General features: G+C 33.9%; 4 protein-coding genes across 5 annotated transcripts; all 4 read right to left on the bottom strand.

The window, feature by feature from the left end:
• Nucleotides 1-235: 235 nt before the first annotated feature.
• On the bottom strand, nucleotides 236-4,094 carry AGB1 (GTP binding protein beta 1). Its single transcript, XM_068625277.2, has 6 exons — nucleotides 3,656-4,094; nucleotides 3,415-3,509; nucleotides 2,436-2,860; nucleotides 1,095-1,452; nucleotides 869-982; nucleotides 236-477 (listed from the first exon to the last, which is right to left on the bottom strand). The coding sequence occupies exons 1-6, from the start codon at nucleotides 3,759-3,761 to the stop codon at nucleotides 442-444; spliced, it is 1,134 nt and encodes a 377-aa protein (XP_068481378.1). The 5' UTR covers nucleotides 3,762-4,094; the 3' UTR covers nucleotides 236-441.
• A 3,996-nt stretch (nucleotides 4,095-8,090) lies between these two features.
• LOC137818603 (O-Glycosyl hydrolases family 17 protein) lies at nucleotides 8,091-12,418 on the bottom strand. Its single transcript, XM_068622160.2, has 5 exons — nucleotides 12,142-12,418; nucleotides 10,866-11,530; nucleotides 9,109-9,441; nucleotides 8,616-8,898; nucleotides 8,091-8,362 (listed from the first exon to the last, which is right to left on the bottom strand). The coding sequence occupies exons 1-5, from the start codon at nucleotides 12,200-12,202 to the stop codon at nucleotides 8,325-8,327; spliced, it is 1,380 nt and encodes a 459-aa protein (XP_068478261.2). The 5' UTR covers nucleotides 12,203-12,418; the 3' UTR covers nucleotides 8,091-8,324.
• A 3,160-nt stretch (nucleotides 12,419-15,578) lies between these two features.
• Nucleotides 15,579-20,690, bottom strand: CAP1 (cyclase associated protein 1). Of its 2 annotated transcripts, none has more exons than XM_068621973.2 (11): nucleotides 20,017-20,690; nucleotides 19,424-19,773; nucleotides 18,733-18,901; nucleotides 18,594-18,658; nucleotides 17,882-18,182; nucleotides 17,656-17,803; nucleotides 17,433-17,542; nucleotides 17,285-17,340; nucleotides 17,133-17,189; nucleotides 16,765-16,908; nucleotides 15,579-16,075 (listed from the first exon to the last, which is right to left on the bottom strand). In XM_068621973.2, exons 2-11 carry the CDS (start codon nucleotides 19,703-19,705, stop codon nucleotides 15,989-15,991), a joined length of 1,419 nt encoding a protein of 472 aa, XP_068478074.1. In that variant the 5' UTR covers nucleotides 19,706-19,773; nucleotides 20,017-20,690; the 3' UTR covers nucleotides 15,579-15,988. The 2 variants fall into 2 exon arrangements, with proteins under 2 accessions (XP_068478074.1, XP_068478158.1); XM_068622057.2 differs by having other exon boundaries at nucleotides 20,421-20,690.
• A 616-nt stretch (nucleotides 20,691-21,306) lies between these two features.
• On the bottom strand, nucleotides 21,307-25,024 carry LOC137810524 (Protein kinase superfamily protein). The gene is made up of 7 exons (XM_068611856.2): nucleotides 24,087-25,024; nucleotides 22,843-22,947; nucleotides 22,612-22,734; nucleotides 22,305-22,475; nucleotides 22,098-22,227; nucleotides 21,773-21,982; nucleotides 21,307-21,648 (listed from the first exon to the last, which is right to left on the bottom strand). The coding sequence occupies exons 1-7, from the start codon at nucleotides 24,614-24,616 to the stop codon at nucleotides 21,532-21,534; spliced, it is 1,386 nt and encodes a 461-aa protein (XP_068467957.1). The 5' UTR covers nucleotides 24,617-25,024; the 3' UTR covers nucleotides 21,307-21,531.
• Nucleotides 25,025-25,253: the final 229 nt, after the last annotated feature.

Here is a 25,253-nt window from a genome sequence, read left to right as displayed (position 1 = left end):
TATGGTTTTGCTGGACAAATACCATTTATAGTCATTAAAACAAACAAAATATTTATTGAATATAGTTTGGGAGACTTTCAGGAAGCTCCCTAGTATTTGATTGAATATAGTTTGGGACACTTTCGGGAAGAATTGGTTAATTAGTAGTGTCACTCCACAGGTTTTTTTTAAGTAGTATACTTAGAAGTATCATAATTAAAAGGAATTGGTATGTATAGCCATGCTACGCTGAAGAGACTAGAAAACAAACCGTCCTTCATTTTTGTTTAAGGTATGGTTTCCGAAGCGGGTAGTACAATGGAAAAAGTACTATTTAGATCACACGTGGACAAACAGACACGAGCATAAACAAACCGGTGCACTAGTTGCAAGCCTAAAATGAAGGGTTCTGTGTGAGAGAGAGCATGCAATTCGTCTTCAATTTCATCATCCCCTCAATGCTCAAGTCGTCTTCCTATGCCCTCCAAATGCCCATATCTGCCAGGGACAAGTAGTTAGCAAATATATTCAGTGAACAAGAGCCATCTATATAATCAACACCCACTTTTACACTTTATATGAAATTAACCAGTAAGCTTTTCTGAGTGATGGATGATATGAAGGAAATTCCATAGCCTGTAAAATCAGTGGCATCCACATTCTCATTCTGGGATATACAATGTCTTAGGATTCTTGTATTAACCAATTATTCTATTAACTTTTGGAAGTTACAGACTTCTTAAAATCTCCATAAAGTCAGGCCCTTTAATAAGGCTTATAAATTCGATTGCTTCAATATTTTTCATCCTATAATCTAGTGAATAATAAACAAATATCAACCACAAGCAGAAGCTAAGAATTATTGAATAAGTACAAAATGCATGCCCACCTTTAAGTTTGTGTCCCAACTTCCTGTACACAAAGCACTTCCATCAGCTGACAAACCTAAACAGCTGATCCTGTCATCATGAGAGTCTTGGAGAGATCCTAAATTCAAGACCACCTGCAAAGAATCAAACAGATATTCTGTTAAAATACTGAGCCAATTTCATTCATAGTGCAACTAGAAGAATGGAACCTGAAGTTGTTATATGTTTGGCTATAGGACCAAGTACCTTTGCCAGTAAAGTGTCCCAAACATAGCAATCTCCATTTGTGTATCCAGCAAAAAGAAGTCTTCCTGAAGCAGAGAATGCAATGGAAGTCACAGGCGGGATGTCATTGTCACTGTGCTGCTGATAATATACTTGAAGTTGGTGTCCAGTCCTAATGTCAAACAATCTGCAGGTACCATCCTCTGAGCCGGTTCCAAATCTATTTCCATCTGGAAAGAATTTAACTGCATTAACATCTCCCTCATGCCCATGAAATGTCCGCACTGCTCGACTTGCCACGCGAGTATCCCACAATCGAGCAGTTGCATCACAAGAACCGGATACAAACATTCTTGAGTTGGTTGCATTAATGGAGATACTGAGAGAGGATAAAGAAATAATATGTTTTCAGAAAAGATTTAAATATCAACAAATAATACTTGAAAAGAAACACCCTATTTAAACAAGATTTCATAATTTATGTGTGTAGAAAGAAAGTTATAATTTTATGTGGATGCCTTGCATTTTGAAGCAGCAGTGGTCATCCTTTTGTAAATTAATTTATTCAATAAATCAAAAGCAACAAGGGTAAGCTACTACCCGCCTCTCCTTTATTTTGCATCAATAGCACAGATTGTTAGGGGTTGGAGCTAAAGTGAAGGAGAAGTATGTTGGCAACAAATAAAGAAGTTGGTTCACAAGAGAGGATCCATTACACAAATATAGGAAAGAAGGCATGCTGGCAATTAGCAAGTTCGTAAGAAAGGGGAAAACATTGGTCCTTGGAGGAGAATTCTTTCTCCTTATTACTATTCAATTTCATTCAATCAACAAATTTATTCTTTAGATTCCTAACACAGACGCCCCTTCATTATGAAAGCAGGCAAATACCTCCATTGAGTTTACAGAAACACTGAAACTATATCCAATATACTATTATGTCTAACAGATTCTTTAACTAACATATTATCATGAATGTCTAGTGGTCAAATCCTACCCTTACTCAGGACTTAAATAACAAGAAAAAGGGCAAAGATGCATGATTGAACACTGAGAACATTCAAATCTGCTGCACTGCCAAATGAATGTACTCCGACCTTTTCTCCACAAGTGAAAGGTTGATCTGTGTAGGAAAAATATTTGACCATAAAACAAACATTCATGATCTGGCAAGTCCGCTAGTCTTACCAATATTGTGGAGTGAGTTGTAGAGTTTTGTTTTGTACAGACAGAGACAATAATTCTTTTGTAGGATTTCATAATAGATGGGAAGTAGGCATAATAACAATACAAAGGAAGAGATAATTAATTACTAAAACAACAAAAATTGGTTCAAACTAATTCAGTAAGCAAGTAACATACCTGTATACATCTGCAGTATGTCCAGACTGGAACTCTCCTCCAAAGACAGATGTTTTAAGGCCAGTAGTAATATCCCATAAAACACATGTCTGATCACCAGAACCAGTAATTAGATGAGTATCTTCATCTGGAACATACTGACAAGAGGAAACATAACCCTTATGTCCACTAAGCATCCGGGAAACAGGTAGATTCCCATCTTTGTCAGTGGGTGAATTAAGATGGAAAATAGAACAAACACTGTCAAGACCACCACATGCAACAGACTGACCAGTTGGTGAAAAAGCACATGTCATGACCCACGCACAAGGCAGCTTTATGGCATGGATTTTCTGCCTAGTTAGAGCATTCCACACTATTAATCGCCCATCTTGAGATGCACTAACAATCTGACTTTTTTCAGAAGTCCAATCCAACGAATACACCTGCAAATTTGAAATGAATCCCAAGTCAACCAAAAATCTGCAAGTTTGAAGTTAAGAAGAAATGTACAATAATCACTAAGTAGTATATCAAAAGCATGAAGATTGCTGCGATGTAGACAGAATAAGGCTATCTCTCCAGTCACAGCTGAGGAGGAGGAAGCAAAAAGAAAGTGCAAAGGAGTAATCTCACAAGCTATATTCCCTTGGATAAACTTCTCCACATGGAAAAATAAAATAAGAAAAAAATGAAATAAACTTCTCTCAGAAGTTCAAATTAACTTGTGGATGAGCTAATTTGTTAAAACTCTCTCATTTTAACATTTCCTATAACCAATATCCTCTTCTACAATGCTTAAGGAGAAGTTTATCCAAGTTATTGAGAGGTAATTAATTCCATAATCATTCAACAACTAAGAAATGCCTAGTGATAAGCAGCAACCGTGATGTTCTTGAAACTGAAAAGTCAACCAAGTTTAGCAACCAAAATTGAGGAACAAACGAAGTCATGCACAACATGTAAAAAAGAAAAGCATAAAAAAAATTAAAAAGGGCACCTTCCCCGTGTGACCCTGCAAAGTTCTACAGCAAACCAGATCCGTAGGTCCAAAGGTCACAGGTGTTCTACCCTGAGACCTCGCATACTCGCAGACTGAAAAATTCCCATCAAACAAAGTGTTCAATCAGCAAGATCTAAGACCAATTATTAGCACCATGTTCTACAAGTTGAACCTCAAAAAAATCATTAATAAAAATAATCCCAACAAAAAAATGAAAAAGAAAAAAAAAGGGTTATACTATCCGTGTCGAGCAAAGAAAGACGCTTCTGCTTTAATCGGTGCCTGAGATTGTTGACGGTGTCGATGGCCGCGGAGTGACGGTCCTTGAGCTCCGCAACAGACATTTGGGCTCCCTAAGCTGACAGAGCAATTAAGGAAGAAGGGAAGAGTTTGGGAAGACCATGTTTCTCAGAATGCTTTTTTATTTCATTTTTACAACATATTATGGGAAAGGTTAATTATTTGTAAGAGATGAAGTTGAGTTAAGGATGTTGGAGTTAAGGGACTGTTTGGTGGGCTTCAAAATAGACAGAGCAAGACAATGGAAATGAGAGAATATCAATATTGTAACAAACCCATTTTTTAAAGAAACTCATGAGATCCGCACAGTAAAATTTTCGTGAACATAAAATCGAATCAATTTTATATTTTTTCAGTGCATTTATAAAAAAAAAAAACTTTTGTTTAAGTTTTTCATCTATGTACTTTTTCTTTCTCTGTTTTTGCTTCAGTTAAACAAAGCAGTAACAAAGCAAATAAGTGAGTTGTGGTTTCTTTCTCTTCCTAACTTCTGACACTGCATGTGTGAATCTTTCTTGAGCCGACAATTCTTCTACGACTCACTTTTTCTCCACCTCTGTTCCTACTAATCCTTCACCACTATTCTCTCACCTACAACATTTTAATCTTTGCAATTTTTTCAAAGATAATCCTACTTGTTTGCAACTCATTTTGATTCATTCTAACTTAACATAAACATGTGTAATGTTGAATTTTGAGTTCTTCTTATTCCAAGAACACTGTTTCTTTTGATTTTTTTTTTTGTTCTAAAGCTATGAATTTTAGTTTTGAGTGTCACTTCAAGTGTGGATGGTACATGCTTTAATGATTAATTCATACTACACTATTTAATTGTATCAAATCGTTTCAAAAGTAATCTTTTCCTAAATTATCATTCTTTGAAACATGAAATTAAGAATAAAAAAAATTGTAGTACAAAGTGATAAGATGTATTAGGTAAGGTTGTGAATATCCTAGACAACTTGATCACATACTATTTTATTATCGGGTTGGGTATAGAACGACAATTTAAGGTTAAAAGTTAAAGTCATTTTAGTATAAGGTTAACTTAGAATTTATATTTCATGTTAGACTAATATGGAGACTAATTATGAAATTCGTGTTAATTTAGATCCACGACGTGAGGGTGTAACTCATCTCTATAATTAGGTTTATCGAATTAAGTCGAAATAGACATTTAATAACTTTTATTTCCTCCAACCACTAAATACTAATCTCGAGTATTTGTAGATACCTATCACACACCATCGAGAAATCTAGAAAAATATGAGTGAATAACGTGAAGAACTAAACATTTCAACTAATTGAACACAAAATTAGGTTTCTCAAAACACAAAACAAAAGTCACAAAAGCAAAAACTTTCAACTAATTGAATGTTATTTGAAAAACAATGTAAAACTAGTTAAAATTTGCTTATATACTACACCATTAACAATAACTTCTTCTTTTGAAAAATGCTACTTTAACACCTGCAAGCAAAAAAGGTATTGGGGGAATATAAAAGACGTCAAGTTTAAGTGTAAGGAATTTCTTACAAACATAGGTGAAAGAGTGTTTGGATCTTGACTCGAGAGACGTGCTTGACTTATGACTCAATTGGAACCAGAAGGAGGAGTGTTTGACTCTGAACTCAATTCGAACCGGAAAACCGTCTCCTACCACCAAGAGAATTGAAGGAGAGGACAAAAATGCACACAAAAATCTCGTGCAGTGATCACGCACCACACCGAAAAATCATCACACATATAAAAAGATTAAAAAAAAAAGTAAAATCACCAATATTGCACAAGAGAATAAAAATATTTGCGGAAGAAAAAAAAATGGTAAGAATATATTTTCAAATTCTAAAAATGCCCCACTCATTTTCATTAAAATGTCACCCCCCACATCTATTAAAAAAAACGTACTATTTTCTTTTATTTGATACGAGAATAGTATATTTTACTTACTTACCTACCCAATCTAACATCTCAGGTTATATCAACGTTATCGAACATTAATTTCTTAATTAATAACACCCACTTTTTATTTTTATATTATAGGAAGGAGTGTAACGGTATAACGTTAACATTATTTTAAACACCATAATAAATATTTTTAGAAGAAAGATTAAGCTGGTGATTTACGTTTGTTAACTAATTGATATTTTTACTATTTCACAACTAAGATATTATTTATCAATATAATGATTGGAATAGTCATTTTATATCTTTTTATACGATAAAAAAAAAGGTAAAACATTAAGTTCAACGCACAAAGAGAAAAATTATACTAAATGAAAAACAATGGATACATATATCTTAATAAGAATTCATTTTGTATCTCTACTTTAAAGAGTCTGTTTTTATTTTCACAAATTAAATTATGAGTATGCTTGGATTTCATTTAAAAACAAAGGTCACCTCAACTTTCATACAACTTTAAAAAAAAAAACACTATAAATTTTTTTTTATTAAGCTGAGTTTAACTCATTTTAGTTTCTAACTAAACAATTTTGAAATTAAATAACTAAGTCTTGAAAGACACATATATGCTGAGCTGAATCTTAACAGAAATATTGAATCATGGTAAACAATTTTTTTTAGCTGTAATCATTCTAATAATTTACAAGAAAAAAAAACATTTTTTACGCCATCTAAAATTTCCTACTCTAATTGGTGTTTGAAACTTTTGGTATATATGAGGATGATTTCTTGAAGTTTTTTTTTTCAGGATTTATTTTAACAGGTAGGGTTTTTGTTAATTAGTTTGGTATTATTTGTCAGATGTTGATTTCTGTATAAGGATTGTACCACTTGAAGTGGTTTTCATTTATTTATTTTTTATTGTTGATAAAAAAAATTCTCAAATCTCAAACATCAAAATTATCAAATCAAAAGTAATATAAATAGACTTAATATGCTCTAAAGAAAAGCTTTCCCTTAAATTTTAGATTCCTCAGTTTACATTCTGTAGAGCTGTATGCTTAAAATTCAACTCATGAAAATCTAAAAAATTTGGTTCCAATATTTGACTTACAAAATTTGGTGTCATAAAACATTAGAGAATGTTCAATTTGGTTTCAAACATATCCAATTTTGCAGCCTTTTTGTTTTGCATACTTTTACAAATTGCCTTGTCTCATTCCAAAAGTCAAATGTGAAACCTACCCAATTAGGATATGAGATTGTGTGAAAAGTGCTCAAAACTTAGTATTTTATCTTTCATATTTGGTTTGCCAATTCAACAAGAATAGTCTCCTCCATTATTATACATATACACTATAGTAAACAAATATTTTCTTTATTTGTTTTTAAGGTTTTTTGGGAATAAAAAAACATTTTTTTCTAAATTATACTAAAGTATTTGTATAATTTTCTATTTTGCCTCTTTCTCTCTTCATCCCATATAATAATGTTCATGTAAATTATTTCAAGATTAGGAGACACGTACATATAATTGATTAAATATAAATTAACATGATCTTAAAGTTCGCAAATGATAAATAAATAGAAACAAAAATTCTTCACAAGTTCGACACTTAAAAAAGGAAGGAATTTTTTTTAATAATTTTATATTTATCATATGAATGTTATTTATGTATGTTTTATAAATATTATTGTTATCTTATAATTTTTTAAAAATTATTTTGAGGTATTTGTTCTTAATGAATAATTATTTTTTAAAACCATTTAACTCTATAACTCAACTCAACTTAATAATAACTAGGTTCCAATATAGAAAAATATAAAATTGACACAACTTCATCGAACTAAATTTAATTGGAGAAAATTAAAAAATTAGATTAAATTCAATCACATATATATTATTTATACCTTCTACACTTGAAAATATAGATATATAGCGAAATATCTTTTAGAGATAAGTTAATTAGGATGAGTATTGATGTAGAATATAGTTAAAGAGACATCGAAGTAAAATAAAATTAAGTCATTTTTTTATCCGTAAAAATTACCTGTTAGTTAATTAACTTAACTACATTCTTAAATATAATTAAAAAAAAGTGTATACAAAAGTATAACGTTAAATATTATCTGTTACCCATATAATTTATGATTGAATCTCAATTTTTTTTTGTTTACATTTACACCACTTAATAATAACTTTAGAAAGAATACATGATTAAATAATCTTACCATTGAATCCTTGAAGTTGTTCTTAATTTATATAAAATTTTATAAATTTAGTAAACTTTATAATCATTTTAACTCAATAATTGAATTATTTAATTTCGTATTGTGTGAATATTAAACGGCAAAAAAAATTATAAATATATATAAATTTATTTTAAAGTAAGATTTAAAATCATATATATATATATATATATATATATATATATATATATATATAAAAAACGTAAAAGAACCGAAAGGAACAAAACTGTGGACTGTGACGTTTATTAACTAAATTAATGTAATGTGCATCTTGCTTTGGAAATTGAAGTTCTGGTTACTAAAACAGAGAGATACCAGGCATAAAGAACGGATTGGCATCAATTTACAACTGATTCGTTGAACCCATATAAATTAAAATGCCATGAAAGCCAAATTATTGACCCTTATTCGTTAATCCAATTCTAGTGTAAATAAAATTTTTAATAGACAATTCAGGTACTTTCACCAGGATAAACACAAGCACTGTAACCTACAAGTTGGAGGAAAATCAAGTTAGATAACTAACACACAGGAATCTACATGTATACCAATGGTTAGAAACAAGAACAAACTCAGCAAAATGCAAAAAACTCTAACCTACTTCAATTTCTGTTTTTTAAACGCTTAACTATTATGTACTCTAGATTGAAAATTTATTTTGTGCATGACATTTAGTGGATATATATATAGAATAGAATAGAACTAGGCATATAGATTCCAGAAAAATGGGTTATAAAACTTACTTGGATTTTGAGATGTAAGCATTGCTGTTTGAGAGAAATCACAGTTCCATGGATTTCTTCCAACCTTCTGGTAGTAGAGATTCATAGCAAAGGCAGCATGAGATAAGACCGTGTTAGGTTCATAACAAGCTCCTCCTGGTTGAATTGGTCCACAATCTATAACTTGGCTACCACAGATATAATCAACATTTGTCTGCAATTGGGCTTCACTCACTTCCACTTTTGGGATGCACCATTCTGTTTCCCTTTTGGGAGCTGGAGTAACAGGACCAGTTGGTGGATTCTGTGGAAAGACAAATTAGCATGTTACCAAAAATGGATTGAAATTCATCCTAAAGTATCAAAAAGTATGTATGCATGTGACATATTTGTTAGAATTACAAGAAGAAGAAGATATTTCACATTACACCAACTTATAAATCATATTAGTTACTGATAATATCAGTGTTAGTTTATCAATAATAGCAATTTGTTGATTAATTTCTTCCTTGACCTTGTGGCTTGAGGCAGAGTTGTCTAGACCAACATCATATGACATGGTAAGATCAGTTTTGAACAGGCCAAATGCTCTCTCAGATGCTGGACCAGGCTTCAAATCCTCATCATAGAGTGCAAAAATGAATGTGTCAACAGATTTGCCAGGCATGGAAGGAGTCCCAACCATTGATCTAAGGTGTGCAATGAGGTTTCCATTATAGGCCCTGGCGTTTTCAAGAGTGGCTCCTACTTCATTAGTGTCCCCACGAGAGGGCCATCCTGTCTCAGCAATCACAATCTCCATGTCCTCCATCCCCATACTGCTCAAACCACTCTGCACAGCATCCACCTATGCTCAACATATGGAACAAAAATCAGTACACCAATCATGAATACTCCCAAAACATCAATGAACTATACTGTAGTATTAGGCACCACTTGCATAATACTGCCACCAAAAATCAAAAGAACATTGCAATGGAACAAAAACTAGATCATTGGCAGTTTACATAGTCAAAATGTAAACTATTTTTTTAGTAAAATGTATATCATGTATCAGAATCTTGTATCAGATTATAACTGAAAAGAAAATTATTTTTTTAGTAAAATGTATATCATCTCATGAACATCACACTTATAAATATAAAGTAACATTCTATTATATTAAATATTCTAATTTTTTAAAAGTATAAAAACATAATTTTTAAAAATATTAAAATTAGAAAATTATACGATTACTTTTTAAATGAGAAGTTAACCTGTCCCTTTTAAATTAAAAAAAAATATGATTTTAAAAATATAGACTTAATTAAAGAATTTTTTATTATATATTATAGATAAAAGAAAAAAAAAGGAGATAGGTTTTTGAACACTCTTTTATTTAATATTCAATGAATACTTGAAGTATATTTTTTCAAACCTAAATGGCCTCACTCCTTTTGTATTCTCCGTTTATGAAAAAAGAAGTACTAAAAAATGTTGTAAAAATAAAATATCAAAATCTTCTTAATTTCATGCACTTTTTTATTACTGATATTTATGTTGTGTTTATTATCGAAAGCAAAAACAGAGTTAGTAATCCATTGAAAAGGTAGAAGACTTGGAAGTTGGATCATAAGTTATGATGAGAGCTAAATAATCACACTTGCCATCAAATCAAACATTTCAAATTTGGCACATTTCAAAGTGATAATTAAAAAGATGATTTTAGTTACATCAAAGTGAAGCTGCATGAGGTGGAATATAAAAGTGAATTTTATTCGCATCAGTGACCAAAGTTAAAAAAAGAATATTAAGTTGGAATTCTGATATGCCATAGAAATGTGTATATAATTTTTTGTTAAAATATTAAAAAAAGGAAAAAAAAATTATTTGATACTAGTGTCGTACACGATGGAATAAAGGTAAAATATTGAGGAATATTTTGTAAAAGCAGACTCTTTACACTTAAATACCAATTCATAAAAAGATTTTAAATTTTAAAATTTTGGTGCATGTAGCATGCATGTAGGTGGATACGTGGAGAATATGTGCCACAATTTACATTCGTATTTCCTGCATTTTTTGGGGAAATTACACAAAATAATACATTATTTTAATCTATTTCAAATCATGAATATGTGTTATTCCGAATATATTATTATTATTATGTAATTTAACAAATATCTGTGTAGTAAAAAAGTGGAAATATAAATTTAATAAAATGTGGTGATTGTGAGTACAGTTTGTGGTGACAAATTTATTAAAATAATAAAGGAAAAATAAATTGCTGACCTGAGCGTCGAACATGTTGGAATAAACATTCCCGTTACCCTGATCGACCCGACCCGAATTTGGTTGAAATAGACAGAATGCGAGTGTTTCGGGTCTCGGGTCGCTCTGGTAAGCGAAGAACGGGTATGGGTTGATGGCGAAAGGTGACTCGTTATTCTTCAGAAAAGCTACCAACGGTTGGAGGATATCCATCAAAGCCGGGTCGAACGACCCGGCCGAGGGAGGCTCCGACTGAGTCAACACGGCCATAGAGTGCACCGTCGAAACTTTTATTTTGCCACCGAGTGAGGCCGAGTTGAGGGCATTCTGGACATTTTGCATCGCCGGGAGAAGCTGCGAGGCGAGGCCATCGTCGCCGGACTTTATGATCTCGTTGCCGACGGCGATCAGAGTGATGTTGCTTTCGGGGTAATGTGGCAACACGTTCGCGTTGACCCACTGAGTCGCCGAGTCAGGATCAGAGGCCAAACTCGGAATGTCGCCGTTGGCCACCCCGATGACGATTCCAATCCCGGAGTTCGCTAGCGCCTTTATGATCGCCGGATCCGCACCGTAAAGGCGGACTTTTCCGACGTTCGTTGACTTGAGAAGCTCTGCCGAGACCTCCGGCGCCGGAAGGTCGTCGGCGACCTGGCCGTAGTTCACGCCGATGAAGGGTTGCGAAACTGCAAAGAAGAAGAAGATTAAGTAAAAAACAATGATAAAATAAATTTTATATATTTCTCTAAAAACGTATTAACTAATGACTGCAGAATGTGTGAAGCAAAAATCATGTTCATAGCTAAATTTATTGACTAACTAATACATTATAATCTTTTAAGTGAGATCACGTAGCTAAATATGTTAAGAAATGATGTTATTCAATTTTACAAAATCTAATTCCACCATTTACGTAGACTTATATAGTATGAAATATATATTTTTACTAATTTTCTTTTATGTTTAATTTTTATAACATTTTTCAATCCGATATTATAGGAAAAAATAGAGTTTAAACTTAACTCAATTTAAACTAGTTACAAGTGAGGTTTATAACATGTTATACACTATAAAATGTTTATATTTCAAATCGAGAATAACACTCGAATCATAAAACAGTTTAAAAATCCAACTTTGAGAGAAGGGTTGTGTTGTGGTGCTTGAGAAACGCAAGAAACTTGGGTTGCACTTGAAAACACCTTGTTCATTGACAATGTTCATAGATTTTCCCAAGAAGTTTGAAACAAAATGAAAAAGAAAGAAAAATTTAAAAGGGGTATGGAAATAGAGAACATACCAGCAGTGTGGAGTGCAGTGATGATGAGGGAAAGTTGGAGGAGGAATGAATGTGAAGCCATGGTGGTTTTGGATGAAGAGTTCAGTTTCCACTATTCTCTTGAGATTGTAGTTCGAGAATATGTTATTACGAAGGGAACATGAAAATGAAAGCTAAAACCAACGTACTCAGAAACAAAAAAGCAGGGAAAAAGAAAAATATATCACATCAAAGCCACGCTGATAAGGATGTAAAGATGAATTTCTAACTATAGAAAGAGATTGTTTTTAAAAAACCTACTTAAAATAACATGTATTAATAGATATCTTTAACCTTAATATAATGTTATTTTGTTTTTAATTTAAAATAAAACTTTGTTAGAAATTCCAGGATACAACTTTGACACTCTACCCGTCAGAATCGAACGATGAAGCCAAATGTCCAATGAAGGCTGACCGACACTATCATATCTTAAGAAGATTAACAAGGTTAATCAACAATTAAACACTAGGTAATATGTTCCTAACTACAGTTCATATCCTTAATCTGACCCAATAACAAAGGGTTCATGATAATCATATAAATAAGCACAAATTCCAAGAATTAGGTATGTTTTCATTATACACCGAATACACATAGTGACGAATACCAAAATCTCACTTGAGCGTTAGAGTGTCTTTTGCAGGTACCATCCAAGTTTGGAGTTCACAAGGACGAGAGGCAGAGAGGCAATAGGAGTACGAAGAGGAAGGAGAACAGACCAACCGACTGAGAAGGAAGGAGAATCGTTCTCTTGGTTCCAATCCCGTTCGATGACAAACACATTACTTTTAGTATATGTAGTGTTCTTAGTTACTACTATAAGGACATAACGTTCTTACTTGTTTCGTTCTCCCAATTTTTTTTATCTTCAATCTAAACAATCTTATTTTTTCGATTTTTTTAGGAATATTTGTTATAACACTTTGATCTCAAGTTAGTTTTAAGAATATGAGTATTGTAGGTCCGAAGATCAAAGTTTCATTATCTTTTCCAAACTTTCTATGTATAGCTGTGGTTTTCGGTCTTTAAGATGTTATAACTCAATTGAGTTTAAATTATCACCTAGTTATGATTTTAGTGTGATTACTACATAATATTATCTATCTGCTTAATAACATTACTAGTTAATATGAGATGTAGAATGAGATGTCAAGTGTTTGCATGTTTACGGGTGTTCCATTTTCGGTAGTAAATGTAGAAATATTTATGTGGAAGTTACACTATTTGAATGTTGGAAATTATGAGGATGTGCAGTTTCACAGGCTAGTTTGATTTTATTAGTTTAATTTTTCCCTAAACTTGTATGGTTATACGAAGAATGTAAAATGTTGAGATTGTGTATTATGTCTTTTTTATTATTATTATTATAAAGACCAGTAGTATTTATTAAATAGGCAAGAACATAAAAGGAAAAATAGAGAGAGAAGGGCGAAAAGAGGTAAAAATATTCGGGATTTGTGGTTTTGAGCTGGTTTCGCACAAAGCTTCGAATCCGCATGCTCCTTTGAACCAGATAAAAGGTTCCTCCTACAAGACTACACAGAAGTTTCAACTTTTCGACCCAAAAAGAAAAAACAAAAGGAGTAAAGAAATAAAGAAGAATAAGCTGTGATGCTCGTAAAGAAAATTTTCATAAGGAGATTATAGAAGACTCTTTAAAAAAGTGTCAAGATTATACTGAAACCTGCATATAAAGTGAGAGAAAAACTTTAAGCAAATTATACAGTTAGAACAAGAATTAATAATTACGTCATACAAAATCAATAACACGAACAAGGAATATAAATAACTTTTATTTGAAAGAAAGTGGCATAAGTTACTGTGATATTCACTAGTTTTAGTAAAAGGCATCATGTGTTCTTTCTCAATAATAGGACATTTCTTAGAGAGCACTTCGATTCTTAAGTGAATTTTACATACTATTCCTCAAACTGACATGTTTAAATGTTAAATCTAAACTTAAACGATGGACAATTTATATTTTTTTTAAGAAAAATCGATGAATTTAAATATTATCTGAAATGAAAATAAATTACTCAAAAAAAATTGCATATAATGGAATAAATTATTTTATCTAAGCAAAAAAAGGATTAGAAGTTACTTAAAAATATAAATACAGAATTTTTTTTTATATATTGTATTATTTATAAAAATTTAATACAGATATAAAGGAATTTATATTTGACGTGAACATTATATTATTCTTCCACTTTTTTCACAAAATAAGGTGGTCACACAACAAAAATAGATTATCAGTTATTTAAAATAAAAGGAATACGAAATATGAGATATTAACCCACAATTCACGGTTACAAATTAATCATTACATATTGTTCTTGCTAGGGAGATGAGAGACTTAGAGAAATGTTGACTGATTTCGTCTTCCTTTTTCCTGTCGGTAGATCAACTCACACTTCAACTTACTCCTTCAGTCTTCATGCTACTCTTTCAGGTTCCGATCGCCTGATCGCTCAGTCTCTGAGTAGAACGCCGAATGGAGGTACCTGAAGGCACTCCGACGTTCAAGTTAGCAAAGGACGTTCAACACTCAGAGGTGTACAATAATTAATGACGTACCTTGTTTCTTGAAATATGCGTTATTTATATTATTTTAATGTGTTTACCTTATTGGGCCTAATTAGTGAGAAAGATCGTGCTTAGAAGTGTATTGCTTGATTTCTAATGATGATTTAACTTTGTTGACCTTGATTTGAGCGTTAATGGACCGAGAATGTCGGTTGACTCACCTGAATATGAACATTATCAGTCGGCCCAATCATATGTGCTGAGACATGAATTTAGTAGTTGAGCCTATAGCAGTACACATACTAAACACGATACAGTAAAATTGCAAAGGGGGGAAAGTGATAAAATGTGATAAAACTAAATGAAAACTGATTTAATTTGTTTCATGTATCAATTTACGTGGACTTTGAAAGGATGTAAGGAAACAATAAGATGTTAAAAATAGGAGGAAAGAATATAATAACCGACATGATAAAAAAAAATATGAAAAAACCTAGACATTAATTAATCAATGAATTTGGAAGAAGAGTCAAAAGTCAAAGAGTTGACATCTTTTTGTAATTTCTAATTACATTAAAATAATGTATACTTAAAAAGGAAAAGTTTGTGAGCCTTGAAATGTAACTTTACTACTTTTCTATTCGTCTTTAGAAACGAACATATAAAGTCACGTTAAAATCGTCACAAGCTCCGCATGCGTTTTCATACTCAGTTCCAAGAAGATGACAGACAACATAAATTATTAACTGTTGATTAACATGTTATGGTAAAATTACAAATAAGATAATAAAAGAAAAAACAATTTGTTGCATTATCCTTGTTTAACCTTTTAGATAAGACTATAAAGTTCCAACAAACTTGAGACACGGTTTTAAGTATTGACCAACATATAAGAAGAAAAACCAAGAACGTCCATAACTCATTTCTCATTACAAACTGGGAGAACAAATACCTTTCCGAATGAACAAATACATCATCATTGCTCTACGCTCAAAATACGCAAGACACCAGAACAAACCAAGATATTCAGATTGTAAAGGTCCTCTGAAAGCTAAAACCCGATTGCATGATGCAACTTAGGACAGAAACATGCTCAAGAAGAAGCAAACTATCAAAACCAAAAATCGTTGGGAGGATTCCAATGGTTCAATAAACCCATGGAAAAACCGCTAGCATAAGCAACGAGTATATGGTAAACCTATTCATATGATTGTATTTGTAAATGAATTAACGAAACAACAAATTGAAGCCTCTCCCACAGCATTCCAAAATAAATAGAAACTTCAACTTGCGAGTCAATTTAACCTCCAGAATGAGAAGCAGAAGTTGTTTCAAAATGCCCATCCTTGAACACATGAATGTATTGTTGTGGCAAAGAATGCTCCACCTGAAACAGATGACGTGGTTAAAATTTGTAGATCACTTGACTTAGTCCACTTTACCAAGATCATGCATCCAGTTTAACATTTTTACAAATTTTAAATAAGATTCTAAATATGGATGGATTCATCCACCGCTGTATGAGACGTGAGGATAGGTAAGCAAATTCAGATCGCCATGCACAGTTGAGGTGGGAGCAAACCAACTTCTATAAGTAGTCAATATCACACGCTATAATGTTGTTTTTTGGTAAGCTGTTTCTTCTTCCTTCATACCTCACAATTCACACTGTCCTGATTTTTATCTACTGCATTCTATTTTATTTTTCACCATCTTTAATTTTTAACTTTATTCCTGTGTTATTATTGCTCGAGCTTGACGGTGATTGTGTGTTGTAACATCCCACTTTCTTTAATTTAAAAATTATTTAGTTCCTATAATAATATTTAAGCTGGTAATCATCCCACTAGAGCATTTTTGGGTCTGGTCGCCACACACTGCTATTTTCTAAGTTCTAGTAAACAGCATCGATAACAATCACAAAAACAGACTCTAGTATTTAATTTTCAATTATTAAAACATCAAAATTATCTACAAGAAATTAGAGGAAATACAACTCTTTAACGAGTTTTTGCTCAGATGATGTGGAATCAAACTTTCCAACATCAAATATAGAAGAGGAAAACTAAAACATACCCAATCACCATCAGTTTCAGCACCAGGAACCAAGACATTGATCTCGCTTGACTTTGCTGTAGTTATGGTTGCTTGTAAAGAGTCCTTGCTCAGATATAGCTGGCAGCCAGAAGTGTTGTCCACTGAAATTGTAGGAGCTGCACCCTATAGCAGGAGTATAACTGAATCAGTTTTGACGTATGAAGTATTTATATAGTATTAATTTTAAACCCTTATCATGTGCATCTTATAAGTTATATCATTAGTAAGATCGGTACAGCTATTAAAATATTTACTGGGAAGAATAATATGATATTCAACCAAACATGCCAACAGCATTGGAAGACGTTATGCATTGAGGGGAAAAATAGAAAATGGAGTCTAGGTACCTGGCATTGAACCTCAACCCCATTACTGTTTACAATCTCAAATGCTGCAACAACATCCTACATATTAAGACAAAAAAAATGATTTTTCATCTCTCAATAAATAGATTACATTTCTAATATTGTTAAATATCAAATTCTCATGTTTCACAGACCTTAAATACAACTCCCATCTTTGAGCATTTGTCAATAGTTATATTGTTGACCTTGCCTGCAAAGTATTTAGAAGTGATTTAGTCACTTGTAACCTTTTCACTAAGTGATAAGTTCGATACCAAATAAGTAAAAAAATGAAAGAACTACCTGGAATCTGCAAAACGGAGTTTTTGCATCCATAAATATATACAGACTGTTTTGCATCACACTCTCCAATGACCAAATCTTTATTCTCAATTTGATTCTCAACAACCCATCTGCATTCGCAGAGATTAGTTGGGTTGGGTTAGGGAGATGGAATAGTGAAATTATTGGTATTCATTTCTATATACATAGTAACCAAAAGACTCAAACACACATATAAACCTACTTGCGGCCCATTTGAAGTTCAAATTTTGGAGGTCCTGCTTTAGAAGGCACACGTGAAGTTGCATGACTTTCTCTTTCAATAGTGCCAACAACTCCAGTTCTATCTGTGCGATTCTTAGTCTTCATATCAGCCGTAACCTTTTTCAAACCTATTAGATAAAATTTATAATTCATAGATGTTGATTGCTGAATGTTCAATCAAGAATGTAAGAGTAAGAACAAGCTACCTGAAGTGACATTTCCTGCACTGATTTCCTGAAAAACAGCTGACATCCCTGCTTTAGGCTTAGAAGATGAAGCCTGAGATGATTCAGAACTAAAGAGAGAAGCAGTTGGAGGGGGAGGGGCGGCAGGTGCAGCAGGAGCAGAAGCTTTTTTTGGAGCAAATACTTTTCCTGTTGGACTCCAAACAGGGCCTAAAGGATGAAAGCTCTTGACATAATCTCTCAATCCAGGTAGATACAACTCTTTGAGAGCTTTTGCCCATTCAACATGATTTGGGTCTTTGTTTCTGTACTCTACAAGCACCTAAATAGATTAAGGCAAGATCATTATCCTTGACCCATGAAATAGCAGGCAATATGAGATAGGAAGTGCAACAAATAAGACTAATAGGCTAGTGCCTGATCAATACACCGGATTCCACAAGTAAATGTTGCCAAAAGTAAATGGTAAATGAGACATTTAAAATCAAATTTCTGAGCCTAAAGCATATATAAACATTAAGGTTGCTGATCGTAACTCATTTCCCTTCTCATCATTTAAGCTCATGTAACTCAGCAAGTAACTACACCTATACATTTTATTTCAAAGTAAAACTGAAACTTTTTAAATGCAAGGATATAGTACAAATTGCTAAAATTATCAGGGAAGATCACTTGCGGGGACTCCTTTATATCCAAGACAAATTAATAAGATTCTGACAGGCATCAAGAATACCTTGTTGCTGTAAAACTCAGCCATTTGCCAGCTTTCTTCCACATGCGCAATTGGCATGCTCATACCTTGAAAAAACAAAAGAAACATAAGAGACTGAAGGATAAATATTCATCCAATAAAAGAATCATTTATCACTTACCGCAATCCTTCCCTCTATATGCAATCCATGCTAGAGCTGATAGACTGTCAGCAGCAGCCTTCAAGTGATTAAAAAAATCAGATCTCCTTCCTTCTGTCAATTTGTTAGCTTTCGTGATCACTTCATTCAATGGTTTCAGAAATTCACCAAACCCAGCGAGGTCAGGCTTCTGCACAATAAATGATGACGAGAGATACTAACTCAGTCAGTATTTACAAACACTAGTGACATACAGTCCAAAAAATAAAACCTTACAGCACGAGCAACTATATGTGCTCCCTTTTCTACAAACTCAATTCGATTTTTCTTGGCGGTAAACCTTTTATTTCATTTATAAGAGCAATTGATTCGGAATTTCGCTTCACAAGCTATTGTAAACTCAAATACCCCAGGGAACACGGAACCTCCACCTTTTGTCAGCCATGACAGGTAAAACATGCATCGAATCCACAATAACAACCAGAGATTTAATTTAAATACATACACAAAACTCCCATAAAAAATACGACAGAGAAAGCCACCACATTTCGTTCAAAAATCGGTATCACACTCTATTCCATCAATATTCTCACTATTTTTTAGACACGTCAATTTTATCGCACACAATGCAAACATCCAAACTCGTTAATCCCGCACCAAAACAAACACTCATGGCGACACGGAAAAAAAAAATGATAGAGCAATGACGAACCTGTGTTAGTTTGAGCTTAATCAAAAGCTCTTTCTGAACATCGAAAGCTTCCCGCACAAGTTTCGATACATCCAAGACCTGTCCTCCGATAGCCTCCGCAGCGCGGGAAAACCTAGTGACGTACTGGTCGATCAGATCGGCGAACGCAACGACGGACGGATCGAGCGCCGCATCGGAAGCGTCGACGGCGCTGGCCGGCGAGGCGGATGGGTGGAATCCGGCGGAGAGCGACTCTAAGCGCGACACCGCCGATTCTAACCGCTGTACGAGCTTCTCGTCCATGCCTCTGTGGTTCGAAGAAATGGCACAGATCTGGCACTACCCTCTGAGATGGTGCTTGAACCGTTAACCTTTTTAAAAAGAAAAACTAAAATATATAATAATAATAAAAAAAAAAATAATGCGAAAGGAGAGGAGGGAATTATTGCCCCCACGTGTCATTTTCTCTAGTCCAATCTTTTTAGATAATTAGATAAGTAAAAGTAAATGAGCGAAAATTCGTACTATCACACACTTAGTACAAAAAGAAAACGAAAAATAAAAAACGCAAGCTTTCAACAGCCAACTACCAAGAACCATCCACAAATACCCACCACAGTGAATTAAAATCTTCAAAGTGAAAAACGACACACCCAGAAACATCCACTGTAATGAATCAGAAACATCCACCATAATGAATCAGAACCTTCAAAATGAAGAACAACTCACCCACTCAATTTAAAACTTTAACATATATGGTAAATTTAGTATTTAAAAACTATATGGAGATGAGGAAAAACCCATTGAGGTGCATGGAGAATTTGCCTTCCTTAGCAGAAGGCACAAATCTAGGTCTTGATCCGATGATGACAAATCATAAGTGGGCTCTACCATAGAAAAAAAAAATCAAGCAACCCAAATGAAAGTATATTTCTGTAAATTAAAATGTTGATGAGTTTCACTCATTTTCAGCAAGGATATTATGTTCTTACAAAACAAAACAAAAGAATGTTCTTACACTACGCGTTATTCACTTGAGCATAGAGCACATTTCTTCTTCTATCACAATACGGATTAAATCACTAGTTTTGGTTTTGCATTATAATCCATGTTTGGTTACACATTGAGATTATGCACTGTTATTGCTTCTGCAGAGACACGTTAGGTGGCACACGAGACAGAAAACCAAACACACAAGTAAACAATAAGACGTAATTGAGCTAGAATTGTACGTAGCATCATTCTCTTATCTAGACAATGCAAACAAAACACAAGCTAACGAAAGTGTACCAACACTTGGTGTCGTTATGCATATGATGTTCAGTACTGAAAGAAGATCAATACCTGCCCCGACAGCTCATGCATTGTGCAGGGGTAATAATTGGTATGAATCAGAAACGCAATTTTTTTCCTTGCAAGACAACTTGCGTTGAATCGTGCTTGCAGTACGTAGGACCGTCGTGGAAGTTAAGGAAAACCTCTCATTCGTAGATTCGGTTTCACATCAAACGTGGCAGCAGAGCCATCATTGTTCACAGTTTTGGGAGTATCATAAACAATTGCAAGTTAACATTTTGTTTCACGGCGCTGTCAGAAAATTGGACTTGAGGCTGAAGGTTTAAACCATGAAGATTCTGGGGTTTATGTATGAACTTGTTGCTAATTTAGGAATTCAAGACATAAGAGCTTTATAAAGTACATTTTGGTTAAATGGGAGGTAACGTTAATGAACCGTGCATTCGAGTTACCATTCATAAAGTTGATTTTGGCTAAAACTAATTTTGAAGTAATCAGCAATTCATTATTAACATGACCAAACATGTGGTTTTATACCTAAAATCAGATTAAATAATGGTTGAAAAAGGTGAATTTTAAGCCATCGTAAATGAAAACTTGGTCCAAGGTTTTTGAATGTGTCCACAAGCAGACAAACAAAATTGATAGATTGTGAAGTTCGTATTTACAAGCCATGCTCTTCTCACTTCACAAGATAATGCAATACAACAAAATGCATGGTGTTTAAACCGTATAAGATATGCACAGCGACTCATAGAACCCGTTCATAACGTCATGAAATCTGAATACAAATAATTCGATCACCAAAGTTGCTTCACCAACAATACAAACAATCATCTCCATCTTGATTTTTCTATGATTTCTGCATGCTTTGGTGGTGGATAAGGAACTTTAATGGAAACATCTGCATGAGAAGGCAAAGGATCTTTGTCTCTCACTGTGCGTAGCTCCTATTCAACAAGTTAAAGTTAGTGGTATAACAAGGAAGATGAAAAGTGATTTAGTTTTAAGAGGATAAACAATTCCACAACTTAAGGGGAATGTATAGAAAGAGTGGGTGAGTGTAGTGCTTACAGAACGAAAGGGGAAATCATCTGTTTCGAGCATATGAACAATTTGACCCATCTTTGGTCGCTTAACCACATCCAAGTCTATACACCGCAGACAAATAAGTAAAACTCGTTTCAAAGATCTTGGAGAGGGTGGAATCTCAATCAAAGGATCAACTAGCTCCTCACTGCGACGACTTGCTACCATTGTCTTGAACCAATCTACTAAATTCATCTGAAGAACATTTACAAAACCAGGTTAAGTCTTGACAGTGTTTATGAAATTCGGGTCTCTTAAGGAAAATTTTCTTAATGTATTGATGAAAAACATGAACAAAACCCGGAAGCACCTCTCCAGGTGGTTTTGAATAATCAATGGGGCTTCTTCCTGTGATTATCTCCATGAGTAGAACTCCAAAGCTATACACATCACTGCGCTCATTAAGCATACCTGAGCTTGCATACTCAGGTGCAACATATCTGCAGAAAATTGGTGGTAAGAAATCTTAAGATGATTCTCATTTATGGAAATTGAAAAATAACTAAGAAAAAATTACCCGAATGTTCCCATCACACGCGTAGTCACATGGGTTTTCTCAGATCCTAAGAGTTTGGCAAGTCCAAAATCTGAGACTTTGGCATTCCAATTTTTATCCAAGAGAATGTTACTGGATTTTACATCCCGGTGCACAACTTTGGGTTCTAAGCCTTCATGCAAATAGGCTAGCCTGTTTCATAATGCAGAAACATTAATTGCTGTGATGAAATGTTTAAGATAACATATAAAATGAAAAACCAAGGATAAAACTACAGAGCATGATAACATTAGTGAGAAAGAGTTTCAGTTCAGCACATAAAACACACCCTTTTGCTGTCCCAGTAGCAATTCTCATTCGAATCTCCCATGTCAAGGGGCTAACTGGTCCTACATCACCATGCAGCCACTGTTCCAAGTTTCCGTTGTCAACATACTCATAAACAAGCATCCTGAATGAGTAAAATTGTCACTGAAGAAAATTCCTACGAATTCTGAACTTTTATAGTCTGAATCACACTGAATCAAAAGAAGAAACAACCATGTAAACAGAACAATACCTTCGAGCACCTTCTGCGCAATATCCTACCAAACGAACCAAATTCTTATGCCTTACTTTTCCAATAGCTTCAACCTCTACCTTAAACTCCTTCTCTGCTTGACCCCTAATTACGATACAATAACAAAGGAATTTTCAATAAATTAACATAACTAAAGATGCTCATTGAATTGTTTCAGGAAACTTGACATCAATTTACAAAATTGTAATTTCTCATTTCGTCTTTATACCATAATATTATCTTTACGTTTTTATTTTCATACCCAGAACCTTCGCACTTTGGTTTCTATGTATATAGTCCAACTTTCTAAAGATCACAAAATATTTGTATAAATATTAAAAACAGACAATTTTTATATGAATAACATAAGATTATGCAATGCAAGTATAGAAACAGATGAGACAAGCCTTTCTCACATTGTTGTTCCAATACTTCTTAATTTATTATGAAAATTTCAAAAACTTTAATTTTTAGGTGACAGTGATTGATTGTAAGAGTTTTTTTACCATAAATATAAGTTACCGTTATTAATTGATAGTTATCTTTGAATTTGCTTCCCCAAAACGCATACATAGTAATTATTCTTCACATATTAATAAACTAAAGTTTTCCTTGCAAAATAACAAAAATAAACTAAGTTTGGGGAGATTAAGCTAGTATCTTAAAAAAGGTAAAACATAAATTATATACAGACAACATGATAAATAAAGCAAAAAGTAAAAGTAAAGAGAAAAGTAACATCTAACATAATTACCCAACCAAAAATAACACTAAAAAACATAGAAGAGAAGCAAATGACTATTATTATAGGTTAAGAACGCTTGAATTATGAGTAATCATTGTACTAGTAATATTTTAACTCTCTGAAACAACGCCAAAAAAAAGTAAACTATTGTTTCTCAAAAGCAAAACAATCCGCCACCAAACTCGCATTCACTTTTTTTCCAAAGACAATTAAAAACAAACACAATGCACATTTCCCATGTTAAGACCGTGTTTGGATGTTTGGGAGTTGATGAAGGTCAAAAGTATAATCACTTTCAAATTAACATATTCTTTCTTCTTCATTCATTGTACTGTATGTGTTGAAATTGGAGAATATGTATTGGAATTTTCAAATCACAGTAATATTTATCCAAACGTACGTTTCCACTAGAATTAAGTTTGGGTTTAGACATTAAAAAAAAGATTTTGAGAAGTAAAAAAAAAAAATTGGAGTTCAGACATGTGAGTATGTGACATACTTGTTGTTGAGAAGATTCTTAACAGCAACGACGGAAGCATCGTGCATAATTCCTCTGTACACAACGCCGTACCCACCTTCTCCAATAACATTCCCTTCTGCGAAACCGCGCGTGGCGAGTTCCACTTCCTTCATGCTGTACCACCGGCCCCACCCTATGTTCGGATCCTCCACCGACACCTCGCTGCGGTGGGCCCCACCACCGGAAACTTCGCTCTTCATCACTGCCGTCACCGCGCCAATCTCGACCTTCATCCCCGCCTCCTTCTTCGGATCACCCTCCACGTCACCAATCTCGCTCGTGGTCGCAGGGGTGAGATCCGAGGTCCTCACCACCATGATCTCCTTCGACACCAGAGGGATGCTCCCGGAGCTGTGTTTCGCCGCCAGCTTCCGCCGCTTCCAGCTCCGGCTCCCGCGCAAGCACAGGAAGAAGACGAGAACCACAATCACCACCGCGAAGACGACCAAAACAGCCACCAAGACGAGAAGCTTCAAACTGACACTCGTGGTTGTGTTGGCCTCCGTCATCGGTGTTAGTTTGTTTTTTAACGTTGGAGGTTGTTATTTGGTAGGAGAGTTTGGGAGGTGATGTTCTACGATGACATGGTTGAAAATGGGAAGAAAAGTTATAAGCATTGAAAAGGGGAAGGGAACAGAGAGTGGTGGTGGCGTTGAGAAGAGTGGAAGTGGGGTTTCAACGGATACAAATGGGAAAAACAAACACAAACGAAAGTAACAATCGAAAGAGATGTTGAGTTGTTGTTTTCTGGGATGGGAGTGTGGTTATAATTACGAGAATGCCATTTTCTTGCTGATTTTCCTCTGACTCTCACCAGAAACGGATGCATTCCAAAAAAGTGGTGAAAATACCCTCTCAAGTGAACACTGTGCGACGGTGGGGTCTGTTGGGTACTTAGGAGTCTTCATTATTGCATCATTTTCTATATGCTCCATTTCAAATCCACTAATTAGGAGACTGTTGGGTAATTATCTATCTTATTAATTTTTTATTACTTAGTGTTTTTGTTAGGCGATGAGAAATAAAAAATTATTGAAAACTTTGTCTTCTTTCTTATTTTCAGGTTTTTGCAAGTTGCTGAGGTTTTATTGTGTGGTCTTTCTGATTTTCGTGTTACTCCTTCGACTATCAGTTGTCAAATGGGGG

The sequence above is a fragment of the Phaseolus vulgaris genome, chromosome 11 (assembly GCF_051622355.1).
Source record: "Phaseolus vulgaris cultivar YP4 chromosome 11, ASM5162235v1, whole genome shotgun sequence".
Lineage (NCBI taxonomy): Eukaryota > Viridiplantae > Streptophyta > Magnoliopsida > Fabales > Fabaceae > Phaseolus > Phaseolus vulgaris.
The sequence above is the reverse complement of the archived record's forward strand: the minus strand, read 5'-3'. Positions and strand labels throughout refer to the sequence as shown.

Bases quoted from the DNA above. Each gene is read 5' to 3' on its own strand.
- AGB1 (XM_068625277.2), bottom strand. From the start codon at position 3,761: ATGTCTGTTGCGGAGCTCAAGGACCGTCACTCCGCGGCCATCGACACC. The intron at 1,453-2,435 runs GTATGTTACTTG...ATCCTCTCTCAG, and splicing joins CATACTGCAGATGTATACAG to TATCTCCATTAATGCAACCA. The intron at 478-868 runs GTGGGCATGCAT...TGTCCCTGGCAG, and splicing joins GTTGGGACACAAACTTAAAG to ATATGGGCATTTGGAGGGCA.
- CAP1 (XM_068621973.2), bottom strand. From the start codon at position 19,705: ATGGACGAGAAGCTCGTACAGCGGTTAGAATCGGCGGTGTCGCGCTTA. The intron at 18,659-18,732 runs GTAAGTGATAAA...TGTTTTTTCAAG, and splicing joins ATATAGAGGGAAGGATTGCG to GTATGAGCATGCCAATTGCG. The intron at 17,190-17,284 runs GTCTGTGAAACA...CTTAATATGTAG, and splicing joins AGATGGGAGTTGTATTTAAG to GATGTTGTTGCAGCATTTGA.
- LOC137810524 (XM_068611856.2), bottom strand. From the start codon at position 24,616: ATGACGGAGGCCAACACAACCACGAGTGTCAGTTTGAAGCTTCTCGTC. The intron at 22,735-22,842 runs GTATTGTTCTGT...TTACTCATTCAG, and splicing joins TGCGCAGAAGGTGCTCGAAG to GATGCTTGTTTATGAGTATG. The intron at 22,228-22,304 runs GTAATTTTTTCT...AATTTTCTGCAG, and splicing joins CGTGTGATGGGAACATTCGG to ATATGTTGCACCTGAGTATG.
- LOC137818603 (XM_068622160.2), bottom strand. From the start codon at position 12,202: ATGGCTTCACATTCATTCCTCCTCCAACTTTCCCTCATCATCACTGCA. The intron at 9,442-10,865 runs GTCAGCAATTTA...TGTTGAGCATAG, and splicing joins CCAACATGTTCGACGCTCAG to GTGGATGCTGTGCAGAGTGG. The intron at 8,899-9,108 runs GTCAAGGAAGAA...GTCTTTCCACAG, and splicing joins ACTCTGCCTCAAGCCACAAG to AATCCACCAACTGGTCCTGT.